The following is a 24,540-nucleotide window of genomic DNA, read 5'->3' as shown; positions in this document are numbered from 1 at the left end:
CCCACCTGGACTTGACCAGGCTGAGAAGACATGTTAGACCTGTGTGTGACCTATACTTCCATCCTCTTTAACAGACGCCTCCCACCTGGACTTGACCAGGCTGAGAAGACATGTTAGACCTGGGTGTGTCCTATACTTCCATCCTCTTTAACAGATGCCTCCCACCTGGACTTGACCAGGCTGAGAAGACATGTTAGACCTGTGTGTGACCTATACTTCCATCCTCTTTAACAGACGCCTCCCACCTGGACTTGACCAGGCTGAGAAGACATGTTAGACCTGTGTGTGACCTATACTTCCATCCTCTTTAACAGATGCCTCCCACCTGGACTTGACCAGGCTGAGAAGACATGTTAGACCTGTGTGTGACCTATACTTCCATCCTCTTTAACAGACGCCTCCCACCTGGACTTGAACAGGCTGAGAAGAGGGGGATTAAAAAGTAGAGATTCAAATGTATCTGGCTGATTGAAGAATTCATCTTGTTGGACATTCCTCCCTGGCATTTGGTTCTCCCTGTCTGCCCCCTCACCCTCAGTGTGTGTGTGTGTGTGTGTGTGTGTGTGTCGTACGGAGCCATCTTACATACAGTGTCCGCTGTAAAAGGTCAGTGCTCATCTGTGCAGCAATTCAACCTTTAAAGGTTGGCTCCCTCTTTAAGTGACAGACACTTTACAGCCCAGAGACAGATAGAGAGGGGGGAGGGGTAGAGAGAGAGTATAGAGAGTATAGAGAGAGGATAGAGAGAGGAGAGAGAGAGAGGATAGATTTCAGGGTCAGTCGTGGGGTGGACAGTCACAAAGACAGAGCTGCTGTGAAGAGCCATGTCACAGCGTTGTCCTCTAGGTACAGGAGAGATGCAGAGATAGAAGGAGGGAAGGAAGGAGGGAGAGATGAAGGGAGGAAGGAAGGAGGGAGAGATGGAAGGAAGAAGGGAGAGATGGAAGGAGGGAGGGAAGGAGGGAGCGATGGAAGGAGGGAAGGAAGGAGGGAGAGATGGAAGGAAGAAGGGAGAGATGGAAGGAGGGAGGGAAGGAGGGAGAGATGGAAGGAGGGAGGGAAGGAGGGAGAGATGGAAGGAGGGAGGGAAGGAGGGAGGGAAGGAGGGAGAGATGGAAGGAGGGAGGGAAGGAGGGAGAGATGGAAGGAGGGAAGGAAGGAGGGAGAGATGGAAGGAGGGAGGGAAGGAGGGAGAGATGAAGGGAGGAAGAGGATGACTGAATAGGGAGGGATGAAGGGAGGAAGAGGATGACTGAATAGGGAGGGATGAAGGGAGGAAGAGGATGACTGAATAGGGAGAGATGAAGGGAGGAAGAGGATGACTGAATAGGGAGAGATGAAGGGAGGAAGAGGATGACTGAATAGGGAGGGAGGAAGGGAGGAAGAGGATGACTGAATAGGGAGGGATGAAGGGAGGAAGAGGATGACTGAATAGGGAGGGATGAAGGGAGGAAGAGGATGACTGAATAGGTGAGGGATGCCATGGGGTCTGTGAAACAGCTTCATTCTGCAGAAGCTCTACCAGGAAGTAGATCTAAAATCAACACAAAATCTCTCCTTAGAAGACCTCTAGTCCAGGGTTATGTTCATCACCTCTAGTCCAGGGTTATGTTCATGACCTCTAGTCCAGGGTTATGTTCATAACCTCTAGTCCAGGGTTATGTTCATCACCTCTAGTCCAGGGTTATGTTCATCACCTCTAGTCCAGGGTTATGTTCATGACCTCTAGGCCAGGGTTATGTTCATCACCTCTAGCCCAGGGTTATGTTCATGACCTCTAGTCCAGGGTTATGTTCATGACCTCTAGTCCAGGGTTATGTTCATGACCTCTAGTCCAGGGTTATGTTCATGACCTCTAGTCCAGGGTTATGTTCATGACCTCTAGTCCAGAGTTATGTTCATGACCTCTAGTCCAGGGTTATGTTCATGACCTCTAGTCCAGGGTTATGTTCATGACCTCTAGTCCAGGGTTATGTTCATGACCTCTAGTCCAGGGTTATGTTCATGACCTCTAGTCCAGGGTCATGACCTCTAGGGGTTATGTTCATGACCTCTAGTCCAGAGTTATGTTCATGACCACTAGTCCAGGGTTATGTTCATGACCTCTAGTCCAGGGTTATGTTCATGACCTCCAGTCCAGGGTTATGTTCATGACCTCTAGTCCAGGGTTATGTTCATGACCTCTAGGCCAGGGTTATGTTCATGACCTCTAGTCCAGGGTTATGTTCATGACCTCTAGACCAGGGTTATGTTCATGACCTCTAGTCCAGGGTTATGTTCATGACCTCTAGTCCAGAGTTATGTTCATGACCTCTAGTCCAGGGTTATGTTCATGACCTCTAGTCCAGGGTTATGTTCATGACCTCTAGTCCAGGATTATGTTCATGACCTCTAGTCCAGGGTTATGTTCATGACCTCTAGACCAGGGTTATGTTCATGACCTCTAGTCCAGGGTTATGTTCATGACCTCTAGTCCAGGGTTATGTTCATGACCTCTAGTCCAGGGTTATGTTCATGACCTCTAGTCCAGGGTTATGTTCATGACCTCTAGTCCAGGGTTATGTTCATGACCTCTAGTCCAAGGTTATGTTCATGACCTCTAATCCAGGGTTATGTTCATCACCTCTAGTCCAGGGTTATGTTCATGACCTCTAGTCCAGGGTTATGTTCATGACCTCTAGTCCAGGGTTATGTTCATGATCTCTAGCCCAGGGTTATGTTCATGACCTCTAGTCCAGGGTTATGTTCATGACCTCTAGTCCAAGGTTATGTTCATGACCTCTAATCCAGGGTTATGTTCATGACCTCTAGTCCAGGGTTATGTTCATGACCTCTAGTCCAGGGTTATGTTCAAGACCTCTAGTCCAGGGTTATGTTCATGACCTCTAGTCCAGGGTTATGTTCATGAGGTGATTATAACTGAACTCATCCAGAACACTTAGTTCTGTTTTGCATTACAAAGCTTTGTCTCTTCTTTCTTCTTAGTGAACACAGCCATGGTTTTTCTAATCACTTCCCTCCATCCCCTCTTCCCCAGGTTTCTCTTCTGTCTATCAGCTTGGCCGGTCTCCACACATGGCTGGTCTGGGCATGCTCTGTTGTGTTTGGCATTCAGACTGGAGAGATGGCTAAATGCCTGATCACTGAGGCCTGACTGGCTTTAATCAGCTGAGGACACACACACACACACACACACACACACCTCTCCCTAAAGTGATGACTGGACTGAGGAACTAACTGCATCCTTGGGTCAGATAGTTTCCTGGCTGGTGGAGACAGATGGAAATATCTAGTTTATTTGGTGATCTGTTCACACACAGGTCCCAGTGGAGTGTTACCTACAAACCTGACTAAGACATAGGAGACAACAATATACACAGCACACTTCATACAGCGAGGTCAAGGACTCACACACACATCTCAAGCTGCAGTGAGTTGGACGTGGGGGTTGACGGTGTCAGCTGAGGGATACAGTACTGTAGAATGTTACTTCTGCTCTCAGCTCTCCATCTGTAACCCTGCTGTACATGCTGACTGATGATTGTTGAAACGTCAACCTAAACCTGACATCGCTCTGCATAATTTCCTGCTCGTTGCTTCCTTCAACATTTCTCCATAACCACAGGCATCCACATCCCGTTCCAGAAACATGTGAAAGCAACACACAGCAGCCACACAGGCCTCATAGCTGTACAGACAGAACAAGATACACAGGCCTCATAGCTGTACAGACAGAACAAGATACACAGGCCTCATAGCTGTACAGACAGAACAAGATACACAGGCCTCATGGCTGTACAGTCAGAACAAGATACACAGGCCTCATAGCTGTACAGGCAGAGCAAAATACACAGGCCTCATAGCCGGACTACTAATTAACAGTTCTGTCAGAAATCCCATAACCTCGTCCCCAGGCTATTGCACACAGCGCATATAAACCTGGTACATCCACAATTCAAAGTAGGCCTCAGTGGAAGTGACCATATAATTCTATGGGAGTGACCTACCTTACTGAGTAAAGTATTTGTCATCAATTAATTTTAGCAAATCACTCTCCCGGGCCAGGGATGCATACCTGTCTCCCTCTAACCTGTCTCCCTCTTACCTGTCTCCCTCTTACCTGTCTCCCTCTTACCTGTCTCCCTCTTATCTGTCTCCCTCTTACCTGTCTCCCTCTTACCTGTCTCCCTCTTACCTGTCTCCCTCTTACCTGTCTCCCTCTTATTTATTTTATTTTATTTCACCTTTATTTAACCAGGTAGGCTAGTTGAGAACAAGTTCTCATTTGCAACTGTGACCTGGCCAAGATAAAGCAAAGCAATGTGAACAGACAACACAGAGTTACACATGGAGTAAACAATTAACAAGTCAATAACACAGTAGAAAAAAAAAGAGTCTATATACATTGTGTGCAAAAGGCATGAGGAGGTAGGCGAATAATTACAATTTTGCAGATTAACACTGGAGTGATACAGTGCCTTGCGAAAGTATTCGGCCCCCTTGAACTTTGCGACCTTTTGCCACATTTCAGGCTTCAAACATAAAGATATAAAACTTAATTTTTTTGTGAAGAATCAACAACAAGCGGGACACAATCATGAAGTGGAACGACATTTATTGGATATTTCAAACTTTTTTAACAAATCAAAAACTGAAAAATTGGGCGTGCAAAATTATTCAGCCCCTTTACTTTCAGTGCAGCAAACTCTCTCCAGAAGTTCAGTGAGGATCTCTGAATGATCCAATGTTGACCTAAATGACTAATGATGATAAATACAATCCACCTGTGTGTAATCAAGTCTCCGTATAAATGCACCTGCACTGTGATAGTCTCAGAGGTCCGTTAAAAGCGCAGAGAGCATCATGAAGAACAAGGAACACACCAGGCAGGTCCGAGATACTGTTGTGAAGAAGTTCAAAGCCGGATTTGGATACAAAAAGATTTCCCAAGCTTTAAACATCCCAAGGAGCACTGTGCAAGCGATAATATTGAAATGGAAGGAGTATCAGACCACTACAAATCTACCAAGACCTGGCCGTCCCTCTAAACTTTCAGCTCATACAAGGAGAAGACTGATCAGAGATGCAGCCAAGAGGCCCATTATCACTCTGGATGAACTGCAGAGATCTACAGCTGAGGTGGGAGACTCTGTCCATAGGACAACAATCAGTCGTATATTGCACAAATCTGGCCTTTATGGAAGAGTGGCAAGAAGAAAGCCATTTCTTAAAGATATCCATAAAAAGTGTCGTTTAAAGTTTGCCACAAGCCACCTGGGAGACACACCAAACATGTGGAAGAAGGTGCTCTGGTCAGATGAAACCAAAATGTAACTTTTTGGCAACAAAGCAAAACGTTATGTTTGGCGTAAAAGCAACACAGCTGAACACACCATCCCCACTGTCAAACATGGTGGTGGCAGCATCATGGTTTGGGCCTGCTTTTCTTCAGCAGGGACAGGGAAGATGGTTAAAATTGATGGGAAGATGGATGAAGCCAAATACAGGACCATTCTGGAAGAAAACCTGATGGAGTCTGCAAAAGACCTGAGACTGGGACAGAGATTTGTCTTCCAACAAGACAATGATCCAAAACATAAAGCAAAATCTACAATGGAATGGTTCAAAAATAAACATATCCAGGTGTTAGAATTGCCAAGTCAAAGTCCAGACCTGAATCCAATCGAGAATCTGTGGAAAGAACTGAAAACTGCTGTTCATAAATGCTCTCCATCCAACCTCACTGAGCTCGAGCTGTTTTGCAAGGAGGAATGGGAAAAAAAATTCAGTCTCTCGATGTGCAAAACTGATAGAGACATACCCCAAGCGACTTACAGCTGTAAATAAACAGTATGGGGATGAGGTAGGTAAAATTGGGTGGGCTATTTACCGATAGACTATGTAAAGCTGCAGCGATCGGTTAGCTGCTCAGATAGCAGATGTTTGAAGTTGGTGAGGGAGAAAAAATCTCCAACTTCAGCGATTTTTGCAATTCGTTCCAGTCACAGGCAGCAAAGAACTGGAACGAAAGGCAGCCAAATGAGGTGTTGGCTTTAGGGATGATCAGTGAGATACACCTGCTGGAGCGCGTGCTACGGGTGGGTGTTGCCATCGTGACCAGTTAACTGAGATAAGGCGGAGCTTTACCTAGCATGGACTTGTAGATGACCTGGAGCCAGTGGGTTTGGTGACGAATATGTAGCGAGGGCCAGCCGACTAGAGCATACAGGTCGCAGTGGCGGGTGGTATAAGGTGCTTTAGTAACAAAATGGATGGCACTGTGATAAACTGCATCCAGTTTGCTGAGTAGAGTATTGGAAGCTATTTTGTAGATGACATCGCCGACGTCGAGGATCGGTAGGATAGTCAGTTTTACTAGGGTAAGTTTGGCGCCGTGAGTGAAGGAGGCTTTGTTGCGGAATAGAAAGCCGACTCTAGATTTGATTTTAGATTGGAGATGTTTGATATGAGTCTGGAAGGAGAGTTTACAGTCTAGCCAGACACCTAGGTACTTATAGATGTCCACATATTCTAGGTCGGAACCATCCAGGCTGGTGATGCTAGTCGGGCGTGCGGGTGCGGGTGCAGGCAGCGAACGGTTGAAAAGCATGCATTTGGTTTTACTAGCGTTTAAGAGCAGTTGGAGGCCATGGAAGGAGTGTTGTATGGCATTGAAGCTCATTTGGAGGTTAGATAGCACAGTGTCCAAGGACGGACCGGAAGTATACAGAATGGTGTCGTCTGCGTAGAGGTGGATCAGGGAATCGCCCACAGCAAGAGCAACATCATTGATATATACAGAGAAAAGAGTCGGCCCGAGAATTGAACCCTGTGGCACCCCCATAGAGACTGCCAGAGGACCGGAGAGCATGCCCTCCGATTTGACACACTGAACTCTGTCTGCAAAGTAGTTGGTGAACCAGGCAAGGCAGTCATCAGAAAAACCGAGGCTACTGAGTCTGCCGATAAGAATATGGTTATTGACAGAGTCGAAAGCCTTGGCAAGGTCGATGAAGACGGCTGCACAGTACTGTCTTTTATCTGTCTCCTTATCTGTCTCCCTCTTACCTGTCTCGCTCTTACCTGTCTCCCTCTTACCTGTCTCCCTCTTACCTGTCTCCCTCTTACCTGTCTCCCTCTTACCTGTCTCCCTCTTACCTGTCTCCCTCTTACCCTTACCTGTCTCCCTCTTACCTGTCTCCTTCTTACCTGTCTACCTCTTACCTGTCTACCTCTTACCTGTCTACCTCTTACCTGTCTACCTCTTACCTGTCTACCTCTTACCTGTCTCCCCCTCTTGTCCTGCTGTCATAGCTACACCACTCTCACCCATCTCTGTCACCCCCACTTCTAACCTGCACCCCACCCAGCACTGGGGGTCTCCCCAAATAGCCCCCCCCCCCCCCCCCCTCACATCTCTATCTGGAACCCCTCCACCCCTCTCTTTCTACCCTCTCCCTTCTCCTTCTCCCTCGCAAAACCTCTCCCGGGCCAGTGATGCATTCCTGGCCTGTAGTTAGCAGCTTTGAAGTCAACAGCACCATAGGAACCACAGAACCAGAGCCTGCTGTAGAGAGGTACTGCCTGGCCTACTGTCTAGCCCCAAGCCCTGTCAGCCTTTTCTGGAAGATAACCTGATCAAATATTGAATAAGCCCTCCTCTTGTGTATGGGGCTTGGCCCAGGATCTAGAGACAGACAACACTGGGGCAGGGGGCCAGGGGCCCTCACACACACACACTGGTGTTGCCTGGAGACTATTGTTCTGTTTTCTCCTCCCAGTGGTGTATTCCTGGTTTAGACTGGCTGAATGGAGTCTTTAATAAAACCTCTATGTTTGGGATCTGAACTCTGTGTTATGTACCATAGACAGCTTCTCTCTCCCTCTGGAGCCCCCCAGCCACTGCAGACTGGAGACAGTGTTATTGCTGTGGGCTGCAAACACTTTAATTAGTTTGCTTCGGTAGAATGGGGTTGAGAGGATTCTCAAAAAGTCAAATATCTCTGGAGGGGTTTGTGCCTGTTGCTGTTTATTTTCTGTGTTTGGGGCATCTTGCCATCTGCATTCCCCTCAAAAGCACTCTCTCACACACACACAGCAGAATACACTCAGAATTAGTCTACAGTCACTGTGAGGGATTTATCTGAACTCTGTCTCAACACAAATATGATGGCTGGAGGAGAGTTATCGATCGGACACAGATCACTATATATCAATCTCCTTTACTTACGCCATGGAGAGTTCCCCTTGGCTGTCAGAAATGGTAGGTTTTGGTAATACGGTCTCAGAGTATACCTAAAGCTGTTAACACACTAATGGTACTAGTTTCAGAGTATGTGAAAAGCCTGTCAGATGGGTGTGAGAGAGTATGTGATAGAAGACTAGACCTTGTGGAACCCTGAGCTCTGCTGCTCTGATCCAGGCCCATGGTGGAGTAATCTAGGTATATTCTCTGTGTGATTAGGCTCATGGTGGAGTAATCTAGGTATATTCTCTGTGTGATCAGGCCCATGGTGGAGTAATCTAGGTATATTATCTGTGTGATCAGGCCCATGGTGGAGTAATCTAGGTATATTATTTGTGTGATCAGGCCCATGGTGGAGTCATCCAGGTATATTCTCTGTGTAATCAGGCCCATGGTGGAGTAATCTAGGTATATTCTCTGTGTGATCAGGCCCATGGTGGAGTAATCTAGGTATATTCTCTGTGTGATCAGGCCCATGGTGGAGTAATCTAGGTATATTCTCTGTGTAATCAGGCCCATGGTGGAGTAATCTAGGTATATTCTCTGTGTGATCAGGCCCATGGTGGAGTAATCTAGGTATATTCTCTGTGTAATCAGGCCCATGTTAGAGTCATCTAGGTATATTCTCTGTGTGATCAGGCCCATGGTGGAGTAATCTAGGTATATTCTCTGTGTGATCAGGCTCATTGTGGAGTAATCTAGGTATATTCTCTGTGTGATCAGGCCCATGGTGGAGTAATCTAGGTATATTCTCTGTGTGATCAGGCCCATGGCGGAGTAATCTAGGTATATTCTCTGTGTGATCAGGCCCATGGTGGAGTCATCTAGGTATATTCTCTGTCTGATCAGGCCCATGGCGGAGTCATCTAGGTATATTCTCTGTGTGATCAGGCCCATGTTAGAGTCATCTAGGTATATTCTCTGTGTGATCAGGCCCATGTTAGAGTCATCTAGGTACAGTGCCTTGCGAAAGTATTCGGCCCCCTTGAACTTTGCGACCTTTTGCCACATTTCAGGCTTCAAACATAAAGATATAAAACTGTATTTTTTTGTGAAGAATCAACAACAAGTGGGACACAATCATGAAATCATGAAGTGGAACGACATTTATTGGATATTTCAAACTTTTTTAACAAATCAAAAACTGAAAAATTGGGCGTGCAAAATTATTCAGCCCCTTTACTTTCAGTGCAGCAAACTCTCTCCAGAAGTTCAGTGAGGATCTCTGAATGATTCAATGTTGACCTAAATGACTAATGATGATAAATACAATCCACCTGTGTGTAATCAAGTCTCCGTATAAATGCACCTGCACTGTGATAGTCTCAGAGGTCCGTCAAAAGTGCAGAGAGCATCATGAAGAACAAGGAACACACCAGGCAGGTCCGAGATACTGTTGTGAAGAAGTTTAAAGCCGGATTTGGATACAAAAAGATTTCCCAAGCTTTAAACATCCCAAGGAGCACTGTGCAAGCGATAATATTGAAATGGAAGGAGTATCAGACCACTGCAAATCTACCAAGACCTGGCCGTCCCTCTAAACTTTCAGCTCATACAAGGAGAAGACTGATCAGAGATGCAGCCAAGAGGCCCATGATCACTCTGGATGAACTGCAGAGATCTACAGCTGAGGTGGGAGACTCTGTCCATAGGACAACAATCAGTCGTATATTGCACAAATCTGGCCTTTATGGAATAGTGGCAAGAAGAAAGCCGTTTCTTAAAGATATCCATAAAAAGTGTTGTTTAAAGTTTGCCACAAGCCACCTGGGAGACACACCAAACATGTGGAAGAAGGTGCTCTGGTCAGATGAAACCAAAATTGAACTTTTTGGCAACAATGCAAAACGTTATGTTTGGCGTAAAAGCAACACAGCTGAACACACCATCCCCACTGTCAAACATGGTGGTGGCAGCATCATGGTTTGGGCCTTCTTTTCTTCAGCAGGGACAGGGAAGATGGTTAAAATTGATGGGAAGATGGATGGAGCCAAATACAGGACCATTCTGGAAGAAAACCTGATGGAGTCTGCAAAAGACCTGAGACTGGGACGGAGATTTGTCTTCCAACAAGACAATGATCCAAAACATAAAGCAAAATCTACAATGGAATGGTTCAAAAATAAACATATCCAGGTGTTAGAATGGCCAAGTCAAAGTCCAGACCTGAATCCAATCGAGAATCTGTGGAAAGAACTGAAAACTGCTGTTCACAAATGCTCTCCATCCAACCTCACTGAGCTCGAGCTGTTTTGCAAGGAGGAACGGGAAAAAATTTCAGTCTCTCGATGTGCAAAACTGATAGAGACATACCCCAAGCGACTTACAGCTGTAATCGCAGCAAAAGGTGGCGCTACAAAGTATTAACTTAAGGGGGCTGAATAATTTTGCACGCCCAATTTTTCAGTTTTTGATTTGTTAAAAAAGTTTGAAATATCCAATAAATGTCCTTCCACTTCATGATTGTGTCCCACTTGTTGTTGATTCTTCACAAAAAATACAGTTTTATATCTTTATGTTTGAAGCCTGAAATGTGGCAAAAGGTCGCAAAGTTCAAGGGGGCCGAATACTTTCGCAAGGCACTGTATATTCTCTGTGTGATCAGGCTCATGGTGGAGTAATCTAGGTATATTCTCTGTGTAATCAGGCTCATGGTGGAGTCATCGAGGTGTATTCTCTGTGTGATCAGGCCCATGGTGGAGTAATCTAGGTATATTCTCTGTGTGATCAGGCCCATGGTGGAGTCATCTAGGTACATGGAAACAGTCATGCTGAGGGTTTACGACGGAAACAACCCCGGGTCGGGTAGTGCAGGATAACCAGAGAGTGTCCCTGTCACTGATAGAGAAACCAGTGACACACACACACAGGCTCTGATAGAGAAACCAGTGACACACACACACAGAGTGAGTCACAGGCTCTGATAGCTTCCATGTGGGAAATGACCTCGCTTTAGGAACAATATAAGTCCAGGGCTTTGCTAACAAAGAGGTGTAATTGGTTCGAACTCAAAAATATGCTGCATGAAGTTGACTTAATTATTCAACGCATCGGGGAAAGTGTACACAGACGTTTCGACTTCACAGCCCTCTTCAGTGTGGTCTACCTGTAATACAAATTAGCCACAAATAGATACATAATCATTATTGGATATGGGAGCAGGCATGAAGGGCAACTCACAAATCAATCGCCCCAGGTGTATGCTCACCTAAACACATCCCATCAATTCATGAGATAGCCCACCAAAAAAGACATCAAGCAAAGATGTTCATAAATAAGTGGGGCCAACTCGTAAATGATATGCACAATCAAACAGCCTAAATGACACTGGTCTCAGGAGGAAAGTGAACATGTGCGTGCGTGCGTGTGTGTGTGTATGTGTATGTGTATGTGTATGTGTGTGTGTGTGTGTGCGCGTGCATGTGTGTGTGTTATTAAAGGTGAGTGCAACATTCGCTCCTAGCTAAGGTGTCAAGCCCTAACCGGTCCAGGTGAAATCACATACAGGATAACAAATCCCAAAGACACACGTCCACACTATTCCTCACTAGAAAAGCCTTAGTGAAAAGTCCTCCTTGCTGTGAAAACCCTGTGAGACTATGATCTGCCTCTGAATGCACAATGCTCTCTCCAGCTGAGGTTACACTCACTCACCAGCCAGTGAGGCTTAGGAGGAGATGGACCCAATGCTGAGCCAGCGTGACAGGAGGTTAGAGACGCTAGCAAGAAGCACAACACACACACTCTACTGCAAGAAGCACAACACACACACTCTACTGCAAGAAGCACACCACACACACTCTACTGCAAGAAGCACACCACACACACTCTACTGCAAGAAGCACACCACACACACTCTACTGCAAGAAGCACACCACACACACTCTACTGCAAGAAGCACACCACACACACTCTACTGCAAGAAGCACAACACACACACTCTACTGCAAGAAGCACAACACACACACTCTACTGCATGAAGCACACAACACACACTCTACTGCAAGAAGCACAACACACACTCTACTGCAAGAAGCACAACACACACTCTACTGCAAGTAGCACTGGGTTGAAGTTCTGGAGCAACTTTATCACTAGCGCTAACATGTGCATGTTCTTCTAGAGATGCTGTCACTTATATAACACCAGGACCTCTAGGGAGTAGAGTGTGTGTGTGTGTGTGTGTGTGTACATGTGAGTGTGCGTGTACATGTGAGTGTACATGTGAGTGTGTGTGTACATGTGAGTGTGTGTGTACATGTGAGTGTGTGTGTGTACATGTGAGTGTGTGTGAGCGTGTACGTGAGTGTGTGTGTACATGTGTGTGTACATGTGAGTGTGTGTACATGTGAGTGTACATGTGAGTGTGTGTGTACATGTGAGTGTGTGTGTACATGTGTGTGTACATGTGAGTGTGTGTGTACATGTGAGTGTACATGTGAGTGTGTGTGTACATGTGAGTGTGTGTGTACATGTGAGTGTGTGTGTGTACATGTGAGTGTGTGTGTGTACATGTGAGTGTGTGTGTGTACATGTCAATTGAACACCACTTTTTTTACACTGCTCCTCACCCTCTCACTAATCGTTTTTCCCTCTGCTCTCTCACTCACACACACACACACACACACACAAAAAGATTCAGGCATGCATGTTAGACTGTGATTCTATAGCCGGGACCATGAGCTATTGGGCCAGGCCTGCGTCATTCTGACCCCTACAGCCTATTTGGTCGACTCCAGATTGCTCCAGTCCACTACAGACCGCCAAAGATCACCACAAAGCATTTACTGTGAGTCCATTACAAACTATTTCCAACAAGTTTAGACCAATTCAGAAACGGTTTCAGTCCACCTCAGCGCTCCTCATTGAGGCTGAAAGAAGTACCAGTAGCTCTGGTAGGGTCTGTGCCCTGAGTGTTTTAATGTGTGTGTTTTCTTCGAGGCAATCAGTAACCCATTGTGTTTGAGCGTGTACCTCCAATCAGGTTTGGGGTGTAACGGATTAAAAAACAACTCTAACTGGAATACGTTACGATACCAGAAAAAACATTGTAATCAGATTACATATTACTTCTAAGATTACTTTTGAATTCAGAAAGGATGTGACAAGAAACTGTATTCGACAACTTTCTGTTTTCTCAATGACATTCAAATCAACACTGAAAAAAGGTGCAAGTTTGAGTTTGTTCCATCTGAGCGAGTCTGACCACAAGTCAGAGACCACTAGGATGACACACCGAATGTGTTTGATGGATCGAGGGAAAAGAGCAGGAATAGGCTTTTGTAGGCTACAGTCCAAGCTATGTCTTCCAATGGTGTGACTGCTGTCGGCATCCAAAGGTTATCCAACTTGAATAAAAACTTGGAGGTAAGGAGGACAGCAGTGGTGTAGTCTACGGGTAATACGGATATCACTTATTATTAATATCTTCACAGCGCATTGATGTGAATCACACTGCTGCTCTCTCAATTAGATATTTGCGCCTTGTGGTTGTTGTGGATGGCTGTTCACAAATGTATACATGTAAGTGTATTTTAACTCAATAATGATTGAATTCAAGAAATTTAAGATGGTTATAAATCATTGTTTTTTGCGGCCAGTAGAAAGCAACAGCTGCAGTGCGGATCCCAGCCTACGAAATAGAATGTGGAGGGAGTTCCTCCCTTCTAAACTCCCCTGTGCCATTCTGCTCTATACTGCCAAAAAAACTTCTCACTTGCACAGTTTTTGGTAGTTCTCAAAACATGCCATTCTGAGAGCAGCATTTATTTTTTAACCCGAAGCAAAGAGTCCTTCATGCCAAAAAAATCTTAAACAAGAGAGTAGGCTAATAAGTACTTTATTTTTGGATTATGCTCAGGAAAAACAATTTGGCTAATCCTCAGCGCATTCCGAAAGTATTCAGTCCCCTTGACTTTTTCAACATTTTGTTACATTAAAGCTTTATTCTGAAATTGATTAAATTACTTTTTCCCCTTATCAATCTACACACAATACCCAATATTGACAAAGCGAAAACAAATGTTTGCAAATGTATTAAAAATAGAAAACCGAAATACCTTATTTAGAAGTATTCAAACCCTTTGCTCTGAAACTCAAAATTTAGCTCAGGTGCTTCCTGTTTCCATTGATCATCCTTGAGATGTTTGGAGTCCACCTGTGGTAAATTCAATTGATTGGACATTATTTGGAAAGGCACATACCTGTCTATATAAGGTCCCACAGTTGATAGTGGATGCAAAAACCAAGCCCTGAGGTCAAAGGAATTGTCCGTAACGTTCCGAGACAGGATTGTACCGAGGCACAGATCTGGGGAAGGTTACCAAAAAATGTCTGCACCCGGTTGCGATGCAGTGCCTTAGACCGCTGCACCACTCGGGAGGCCCTCAGAACAAGATTATTGACGAAAAACGCTAACCAGCGCCTTTTCAGGGGAAAGTAATCTAAAAGTGACTGAAAGTAATCAGATTATGTTACTGAATTTTAGTAATCCAAAAGTTACGTTACTAATAACAATTTTGGACAGGTAACTAGTAACTAATGGATTACATTTAGAAAGTAACCTACCCAACCCTGCCTTCAATGCAACACAAACATGTCAGAGACTGTATCACTCAAACTAAAGGCCACGTGTATGACTAAGGCCAGTGTGTGACCTCTATGTGTATGTATTTTCTGTCTTTGTGTCCGCTGTGTTAGGCATGAACTCGCTTGAGCTGGCATTCTGAGAGACCCAAACTGCTCAACACACATGAACACACACACAGTGTGTGAGCAATAGTGAGCAGTCTTGCTGCTTGCCTCCATGGCAACACCCCCCCCCCCCCCCACCACACACACACACACAGCCTAAAAGAAGACCCGAAACATCTACAGATCAAATCGCTACACAGTTACAACTCCATAATGACCAGAGCCCATATTGACAGAGCCAGTACTGGCCCATTGTTGTGTTACAGATGATCTGGAGATGATCTGGCTAATGAACATCAGTGTTTAGACGAAGAGACCAATCAATCTCTCCACAGTCATCTAAACCACTTCTAAAGCCAGTGTCAGCCTAGAGGAGGTATCAGTGGGTACTGAAAGATAAATGTAGAGTGCTCTTTCTTTCTTTCACACACACGTACACATAAACTAAGACAGGGTAGAAACAACAGCTAACATCACATGAGCCGATAGATCAGCACCAATATATTGCTCAGAACTGGGAACAGTGTGTGTGTGTGTGTGTGCGTGCGTGTACATGTGCGTGCGTGTACGTGCGTTAATTTGTGTGTGTGTGTGAGTGCATGTGTGTGTCTGATAAGTAATAAGGACTAGTGTGTGTGGGGACTGTGTGTCTTGGTAAATCCAACAGGAATGTAAACCCTCGTCTCTCTCAGAGGAACTGGCGAACAGCTGCTGACACACACACACACACTGTGACACACACATCCGGCTGGATTCTGAGCGGCCTGTGTTTGCTGTTTTAAGCTCAAATTAAGTTTGGAGGACTTACACTGATAGTAAAACAGTGCTAGATCACCTACTCTGGTCCATTGTAACGCCAGAGGACAGCGTCACTCCTCTCCACTGGGCGACAATGTCTGTCCACAAAACTGCACTGAACAACTGTTTGTTACTAGCATGATAAAGTGAGGTGTCTACCCATCATCTCTATACGGCTGAAGCAGATACAGCCTATTACAAGGTTGAGATCCAGTTAAGTGAGACCCTCCTGAGTGAGGTGACCTTCAGTGCTCAGACAACGTTAGATTACTGGCAAAGCACTTTAAGTACATTGAACTTTGCTCTTAATGCTAGCAGACAATGCTTGAATGCACGCACACACGTGTGTGTACACACAAAGATACACACAAAAATATAGACTGAAACACACCACATACTTTATACACTGAAACACACCACATACACACTGAAACACACCACATATACACTGAAACACACCACATATACACTGAAGCACAACACATAGGCGGCAGCAGGCTAAACTTGTGTAGCTGGACGGAGTGTTTGTGTTCTTTTGAAGCCTCACTATGAAAACATCCCTCAGCTTCACACACATTTCTGAACAAACACACAGAACAAACACACAGAGCTATGGAAAGGGAGAATTATGACAGTTTAATACAATACCCCACATTCTCTACTAAATCCTTCAAATACACTCTGAGGCCTATACAAACACATAAAAACACACACGCACACACACACACACACACACACACACACACACACACACACACACACACACACACACACACACACACACACACACACACACACACACACACACACAGCAAAGAGGAATGGAAGATGCTGCATCACTTCTCAAAGAAAACACACTCCATTAAATATTTAGTGAACTATAGCAGTAAAGCGTTTCTCTTCATCGTACTCAGAGTTACACTAACATACACTGCTAGGAGAATTAGGTCTGGATACCTAAACATTTCCCTGCGTTAGCCACTCTGCTACCCGCCGCACATTACACTGGCCCCCCAACACTCATCTGTCTGTTAACACTAGGGGCCTGGTGGACGAGCTGCGCACATGGCCCCTCGCTGTCGCTGTTCATGGGGGGCTGTGTGTGTGTGTGTGTGTGTGTGTGTGTCACAGAGCAGCTGTCACAGACTGGCGTAACATAAGCCCTTATTAGACTCCATTAGTCGTCAGTGAAACTAATAAGAGATTGTCAAATACACCCAAACATTCACACTACTCACACTGACAGGAGAGAGAGTGAGAGAGAGAAAGAGAGAGCGCAGCAGGAGGTATTGCCTCACACTACAATTTGTCTGTCTTCCTTTTAAGGGAAAGGAGCTTCTCTCTGTTACCCTTGACACCAGAACTTGAACTATGAGATTCGCTTTGATCTTTCATTACACTAAACATGGCTCATTCATCCTTCCACACACGCATCCATAGAATAGTGAATGCACAGAGTAGATCAATATCTTCACGTAGCGCTCAACACAGCACATTCCCATCTGAAAGGAGAGAAGAGGAGTAGATGGTCTCTTGGCGTGTCGGAGCTGTAGTCATTTCTTTGGGATCCCACTGGAACCAACACACACTATATCACCATATTACAATATCTTTAAGCACCATATGATACAACGTCATCTTCTCCAGGCCTATTTCCCAGCCCTGCACCCAAGTCAAAACACCCAAAACACCAGCCCAGTAACCTTTCATGACCCAGTCCTCAGCAGCACACACCCTTCTCTCTGATATTCCCCTCTCTCCATGGCCTCCAACAGCAGACACACACACAGAGAACTATGATCCTTCCTCTGTTCTGATGAGGTGAGAGAGGAGGAGCTCACTGATATACAGTAACTACTGCAAGCTGGTCCCTGTACCATATACAAACACAGAACTCCTCTCTCAACCCTCATACACACATCCCGTATCTGGTTTCTAGTGGTAGAATGAAGGCCAGAGGTGGCCGACAGATATAAGGTGTGTGTACATGTGCAGTAGATCAGGACTTTACCACAGCTGAAACCACACTTTCAAAACATTACAAGGTACTGTACACACTCAGAGCCTATGTTGAAGTCACTGTATTTTTCAGCAATGGAGTGGGAGGGAGGTGGAAGAGAGAGATAAAATAAAGGGGAGAGAGAGGGGGAGAAAAAAGTATAAAAAGAAAGAAGGAAATGCATTCAGTGAACATTAGAACTCTGTCTTACCTTGGCAGGAGCTCCCTCTGTCCTCATAGCCAACGTTACACAGACACTTCCCTATGGGCACTAGCCACTCCCCCTCTGTACTACAGTACATACGCGGTGGCTCCTCCTCCTTGGAGTGATTGACACACGAGCCCTTCACCTCCACCAATGACTGAGAGTCCATTGGCACGGTATCAGGGAAGGAGGCCAAGTTCCTCACAATGAATGGGCACTTCTTAAAGTAGACCCTGACTGACACCAGGGCCACACACGCCCCCACGTCCTGGAACGCCAGGTAGAAGCCCTTCTTCGTAACAGGCCCCACCTCCCGGACCTCCGTGTTGAGCTTCAGAATGCGGTCCCCCAGGTCCATCTGGGTGAAGCTCTCGTCTGCAGCGATGGTGTCGATCTTAGAGAACTGGTGTTCTCTGAAGTGACTGCCCTGGTCCTCGTCTGTCTCCATGTACAGCAGGTTGAAGGTCTCCTTGCAGGTCCCCAGGACCAGGGGGATGGAGTTACAGTCTCTCAGGGTGAACTTTAGCTCCACGTAGATCTTCTGGGCCGACTGGCGGGGGATCCAGTTGGTCCTCAGCCAGTTGTTCTGACTGTACTCCATCACATTACACACCTGGAAGGTCCTGATGGGAGTGTAGTGCTCGTCTACTCCGCTGATCTCCTCCCACTGAGAAGACGGGGAGATGCAGGGGGGAGGGATGAAAGAGATGGGAAAGGGAGGAAAGAGAATGAAGTAATTCATTTTCTAAACACACCAGGATACTCATACATCATGTAGTTTAGTCTCCCAGTGGTTAAACATTGAATCAAAGCTGTGATGAATAGGGAAACACTTGAACAATGGTTATTATTGTGGCTAAAGTGACACGTGTTATAATGTATGGCTTTAAATGCCATTATTCTCCATCAGAGTGAGTGGATAAATGAATGGATAAGTATTTCTTACACACAGAGGCCTGCTCTGTGTAAGATAAACTTTAGTTTAATGATGAACGGAGAGTCTGTGTTTTCTATTACAATATTAGTGATTTATTTGGCAACCAACAGCATTCATAATTTCTCTCCTTTTAACCCTCTCTTTCTCTCTCTTTCTCGCTCTCTCTCTCTTTCTTGCTCTCTCTCTCTCTCTCTCTCTCTCTCTCTCTCAAGGCCTCTACTAAAGCCAGGTATTCTTTTCATTCACGTCTTCTACATATGGAAGTCTCTTTACATCATTAGAGGGGATTCTTTCTCCTCTTCATTCCACAAACCTTTAGCTTCCACTCCTAAAGGTCTGTGGTCTGCAGCTACTCAGCTGCTATCCCTGGCGCAAGGTTAGGAACAAATTTCTCCCTCTCTCTCTGAAAGGAGATCACTGTGGGACGTAGGAACCAGGATTTATACTATTATGACTTTATGTCTTCATGTATGATGCTAATTAAAATAGATCAAATTTGACTCAGCGATTTGCTCTTTCCACTAATACTGTCTTGGTATGAGTTCCCTCTGGGATGCACACACACACACACACACACACAGGCATGCCAGTGTGGTTAGAGAGGGAAGCAGGGGTTAGAAATGAAATCCAGGTGGCAGCACAGAGTAACTGAGACTTGCTGTGTGTGTGTGTGTGTGTGTGTGTGTGTGTATGTGTGTTTGTGTGTGTGAGAGTTATCCTATTCCAGAGAATGGCTGTGCTTTAAACCACTGCTGCCAAAACATATGAAAATGTGTATATGATGTGCAGCTCATACACTGGAGAATAGCATATTACATGGACCATCCCCTACCATACATGACATCATTATGACAAAATTCACCCCTCCCTCGCTCCTTTCCACTCTTTCTTCCTCCCTTTCTGCATCTCTCTTTGACACACACACAGCATGAGATGTCATCTCTCAACTGCACAGGCTCTCGCTCCTCTCCAGCTCGGATGATGACAGTGGGCTTGTATAATTATCTCTTTGCAGTACTGATACCAACAAGGGGGAGAGGGGGGGATAGAGAGAGGAAGAGAGATAAAGAGAAGGAGAAATGAAATTGGGAAACCAGTTGGTATGTTTGGCAAAGCCCTAACCCTACACCAATGTGTGCATTGGCTATGAAGCCAGGCCAATGAGCACGCACACACACACACACACACACACACACACACACACACACACACACACACACACACACACACACACACACACACACACACACACACACACACACACACACACACACACACACACACACACACACACACACAGCTAGCTGAGTCTCTGGCAGCGGGGCAGTGAGAGAGGCGAGCTGGTGTTTCAGAGAGGGAGATATGTAATAACCTTATAATCCTTCTCCTGATCACGTTACAGTGGAATTACATTGGTTAGACAAGACTGTCATGTCTACAGTCCTGTAGTAGTATTATATACATGACCTCTTTGATTTAGCCTCACACACACATACACATTCACCACACACACACAGACATTCACCACACACACACACACATTCACCACACACACACACACACACACACACATTCACACACACATTCACACACACACACACATTCACCACACACACACACATTCACCACACACACACACATTCACCACACACACACACACACACATATTGTACGTATAAGTACACACACTTTCACACACACAGCATTTAAATGCCTATGAGGTCAGAATGACAGAGTTACTGGGTTTCCATTATTGAGGAGAGAGAGTGGGGGAGGGAGAGAGGGGGGAGGGAGAGAGAGAGGGGGAGGGAGAGAGAGGGAGGGGAGGGAGAGAGAGGGGGAGGAGGGAGAGAGAGAGAAGGAGGGAGAGAGAGAGAGTGGGGGAGAGTGAGAGAGGGGGGGAGAGTGAGAGAGGGGGGAGAGAGAGAGAGAGGGGGGGAGAGAGAGGGGGGGAGAGAGAGGGGGAGAGAGAGGGAGAGAGAGAGAGAGGGAGGGAGAGAGAGAGAGTGGGGGAGAGAGTGAGAGAGAGAGAGAGAGAGAGTGGGGGAGAGAGTGAGAGAGAGAGAGAGGGGGAGGGAGAGAGAGAGTGGGGGAGAGAGTGAGAGTGGGGGAGAGAGAGAGAGAGAGAGAGAGAGAGAGAGAGAGAGAGAGAGAGAGAGAGAGAGAGAGACGAGCGAGAGTGGGGGAGGGAGAGAGAGAGAGTGGGGGAGAGAGTGAGAGAAAGAAAGAGAGAGGGGGAGAGAGAGAGTGAAGGGAGAGAGAGAGATAGGGGGGGAGAGAGAGATAGGGGGGGAGAGAGAGATAGGGGGGAGAGAGAGAGTGAGGGGGGGAGGGAGAGAGAGAGAGGGGGAGGGAGAGAGAGAGTGGGGGAGAGAGTGAGAGAGAGAGAGCGAGAGAGAGAGAGAGAGAGAGAGAGAGTGAGAGAGAGAGAGTGGAGGAGAGAGAGAGAGAGTGGAGGAGAGAGTGAGAGAGAGTGGGGGAGAGAGAGAGAGAGAGAGAGAGAGAGAGAGAGAGAGAGAGGGGGGGGGTGAGAGTGAGAGAGAGAGACAGAGAGAAAGAGGGGAGAGAGAGAGAGAGGGGAGAGAGAGAGTGGGGGAGGGAGAGAGAGTGGGGGAGAGAGTGAGAGAGAGTGAAAGAGAGAGAGACAGAGAGAGAGTGGGGGAGGGAGAGAGAGAGAGTGGGGAGAGAGTGAGAGAGAGAAAGAGAGAGGGGGAGAGAGAGAGTGGGGGGAGAGAGAGAGATAGGGGGGGAGAGAGAGAGATGGGGGGGGGGGGAGTGGGGGAGGGAGGGAGAGAGAGAGAGGGGGTGGTGGAGGGAGAGAGAGAGAGTGTGGGAGAGAGTGAGAGAGAGAGACAGAGAGAGAGTGGGGGAGAGTGAGAGAGAGAGAGGGGGAGAGAGAGAGATAGGGGGGGGAGAGAGAGTGGGGGAGGGAGGGAGAGAGAGTGGGGGAGGGAGGGAGAGAGAGTGGGGGAGGGAGGGAGAGAGAGTGTGGGAGAGAGTGAGAGAGAGAGACAGAGAGAGAGTGGGGGAGAGTGAGAGAGAGAGAGGGGGAGAGAGAGAGATAGGGGGGGGGAGAGAGAGTGGGGGAGGGAGGGAGAGAGAGTGGGGGAGGGAGGGAGAGAGAGTGGGGGAGGGAGGGAGAGGGGGAGGGGGGGTGGGGGAGGGAGATAGAGAGAGAGAGAGAGAGAGAGAGAGTCGGGGAGGGAGAGAGAGAGACAGAGAGAGAGAGGGGGGGGGGGGGGAGAGAGTGGGGGAGGGAGAGAGAGAGAGTGTGGGAGAGAGTGAGAGAGAGAGAAAGAGAGAGGGGGAGAGAGAGAGTGGGGGGAGGGAGAGCGAGAGAGAGAGAGACAGAGAGAGAGAGTGGATGGAGAGAGAGACAGTGGGGTTGTGGTATAAAATTAATAATTCAAATTCAGAGTTATATTGTATGCTCCCAAAAATGTAGAAATTATATTATTTTATATACTAAATGATTGACACCCCTGTTTTCAATACCTTTCAATACCTCACCTTGCAAAGATAATGGCACTGAGCCTTTTTTTCTGAGTTGGAGAACACATTGGGAGGGATCTTAGACCATTCCTCCATACAGAAGCCTTCTAGATCTTAGACCATTCCTCCATACAGAAGCCTTCTAGATCTTAGACCATTCCTCCATACAGAAGCCTTCTAGATCTTAGACCATTCCTCCATACAGAAGCCTTCTAGATCTTAGACCATTCCTCCATACAGAAGCCTTCTAGATATTTGGACATTCCTTAGCCTGCGCTTATTACCTGCCCTCTTTAAATCAAACCACAGGTTTTCATTGGGTTTTAAGTCTGGAGACTGAGTTGACCATTTAAACACGTATATTTTGTGACCAATTAATATCACGATACACCACCATATTTTACATGGTGTGCATGGCCAAAGAGCTCTATATTCATATCGTCTGACAAAAACACCGGTTCCAATCCATGTACCAATGCAGTTAAGCAAACTCCAGGCGTTTACATTTATTGGATAACATGAAAATAAAGCTCTTTGGCCACGCACACGAGTTGTGTGTTTAGAGTCGAAATGAGAACGCATCAGCAGAAATGAACCTACTGTAAAATATGGTGGTGGATCTTTGATGTTATGGGGCTATTTTGCTTCAACTGGTCCTGGGGCCTTGGTTAAAAGCCCTTAGAGTAGATGTCCATGCGAAAAAATCGTTTTAGCATAATAATACAAAATAAAAAAAATCTCATCAAAATCCATCTGTTTCAGCTAGAGATAGATATCTGTATGTTGCATCGTCTCAATCCACCGCACTGGTCAATGTCAGCCATCCACGTGGTGGAAGGTGGCAGAGCTACAGCGGTGTTAGTCAGGCCAGGAGACATCCCGAAAATCAGTCTTCTCATGAAAACATCTGTAGCGTCCGAACGGTTTGGGCTACACACCCCTGACCTCTGACCCCAGGCCACAGCTGTGGGGGGGGTCATAGGGAGGTCAGTGTGTGAACTTGCCCCTGGCTGAGAGGAGGATAAGGGCTCTGTGATCTGTGCTGTAGGTAGAACAGGCTGCAGCAGTAAAACCGGGGGGAACCTGAGACACTGAGGCTGGTCCACCTAACGACCACATCAGACTCTCTGACAAACTGACCAATCAGCAGTGCACAGGGCACTTCAAAGGACTGAGGGATAGCTTCAGTCAAATGACACATTTAGATACATTTACAACAAATGTGGTTGTTTCCTTGTTTTTGTGTGATAAATGATATCAACGCTTGTTCCTGAACACTATTTTGTGCACCATTTGTATTTTTATAGTATAGGGTTTAGAAACTAAATGGAGTTTGACGGCTGATATTGATGGCTGTGACCCAACACAGAAGGTCAAAGTGGTGAAACCTGAACCGCCATTGATCTGACTAGTGTCCAATAATGAGTCGTTTTCAGCTGTTAGATTGAGACACAAATCATCAGGAGAGAGGTGGAAAACCCCTCTCTCTTTCTTTATTTCTTTCTCTCTCTTTTTCTCCATTCCCACAGCCTGGTGGTCGTCACCAAAGAGAAGAGCAGAGCGGAGAGCAGCTTAAGTTTCCTGCTCTGGGTCGCCGTGACAACTGCACCACATCAGTCAGAAGCTTTTCATCACAGCTTTGACCAGAGAGAAACCATAACACACTCTACACCCCCCCTCCAAACCCCTTTATATCCCCTCTATAGTCCCCCACTATAGCAGCCTCTCTCCAAGCCCCACCATGTGCTAATCTCTCGTTTATGGATGGGCTTTCTCTTCTCTCCCAGTGCAGCTGGGGACCTCTCACTCTGTCAGTCAGTCAGTATGTATTTGGGGGAAATATGGTGCTATGGTGACTAAATGAGTTTGGATATTACAATACGTGGAGACTGAGGAGTGGTGGACTCTGGCCAAAAGAGCTGTGCCATTAAGCTCTGGACTGGAGAGCAGTAATGTAGTGTGTCTCTCTGGGATTGGATGAGGCGATGCCAGGAGAGCATAGTGTGTGTAGGGCCAGACCTCAGGCTCCCAGCACCATGTAGAGTTTCTCATTATTCCACATATGCAGTTGGAGATGAGTTCTTCTTCTGGTTCCTCAGACAATGTGGAATATATCTGTAAATTGGCGAGGGTAAATTGCTAGGGATTTATTCTTTCAAAGATGTGAAAAG

At 46.3% G+C, this 24,540-nt stretch overlaps 1 protein-coding gene across 2 annotated transcripts in view; it reads right to left on the bottom strand.

The window, feature by feature from the left end:
* Positions 1 to 24,540, bottom strand: part of LOC139380741 (ephrin type-A receptor 3-like) — a 154,429-nt gene that overhangs the window by 89,629 nt on the left and 40,260 nt on the right. For both annotated transcript variants that reach the window (XM_071123724.1, XM_071123722.1), the window contains exon 3: positions 17,947 to 18,607. In XM_071123724.1, the coding sequence (XP_070979825.1) occupies positions 17,947 to 18,607 (661 nt within the window). The remainder of the gene's footprint in view (positions 1 to 17,946; positions 18,608 to 24,540) is intronic.

The sequence above is a fragment of the Oncorhynchus clarkii genome, chromosome 22 (assembly GCF_045791955.1).
Source record: "Oncorhynchus clarkii lewisi isolate Uvic-CL-2024 chromosome 22, UVic_Ocla_1.0, whole genome shotgun sequence".
Lineage (NCBI taxonomy): Eukaryota > Metazoa > Chordata > Actinopteri > Salmoniformes > Salmonidae > Oncorhynchus > Oncorhynchus clarkii.
Note: the sequence above shows the minus strand (reverse complement) of the source record. Positions and strands in the feature narration are given on the sequence as shown.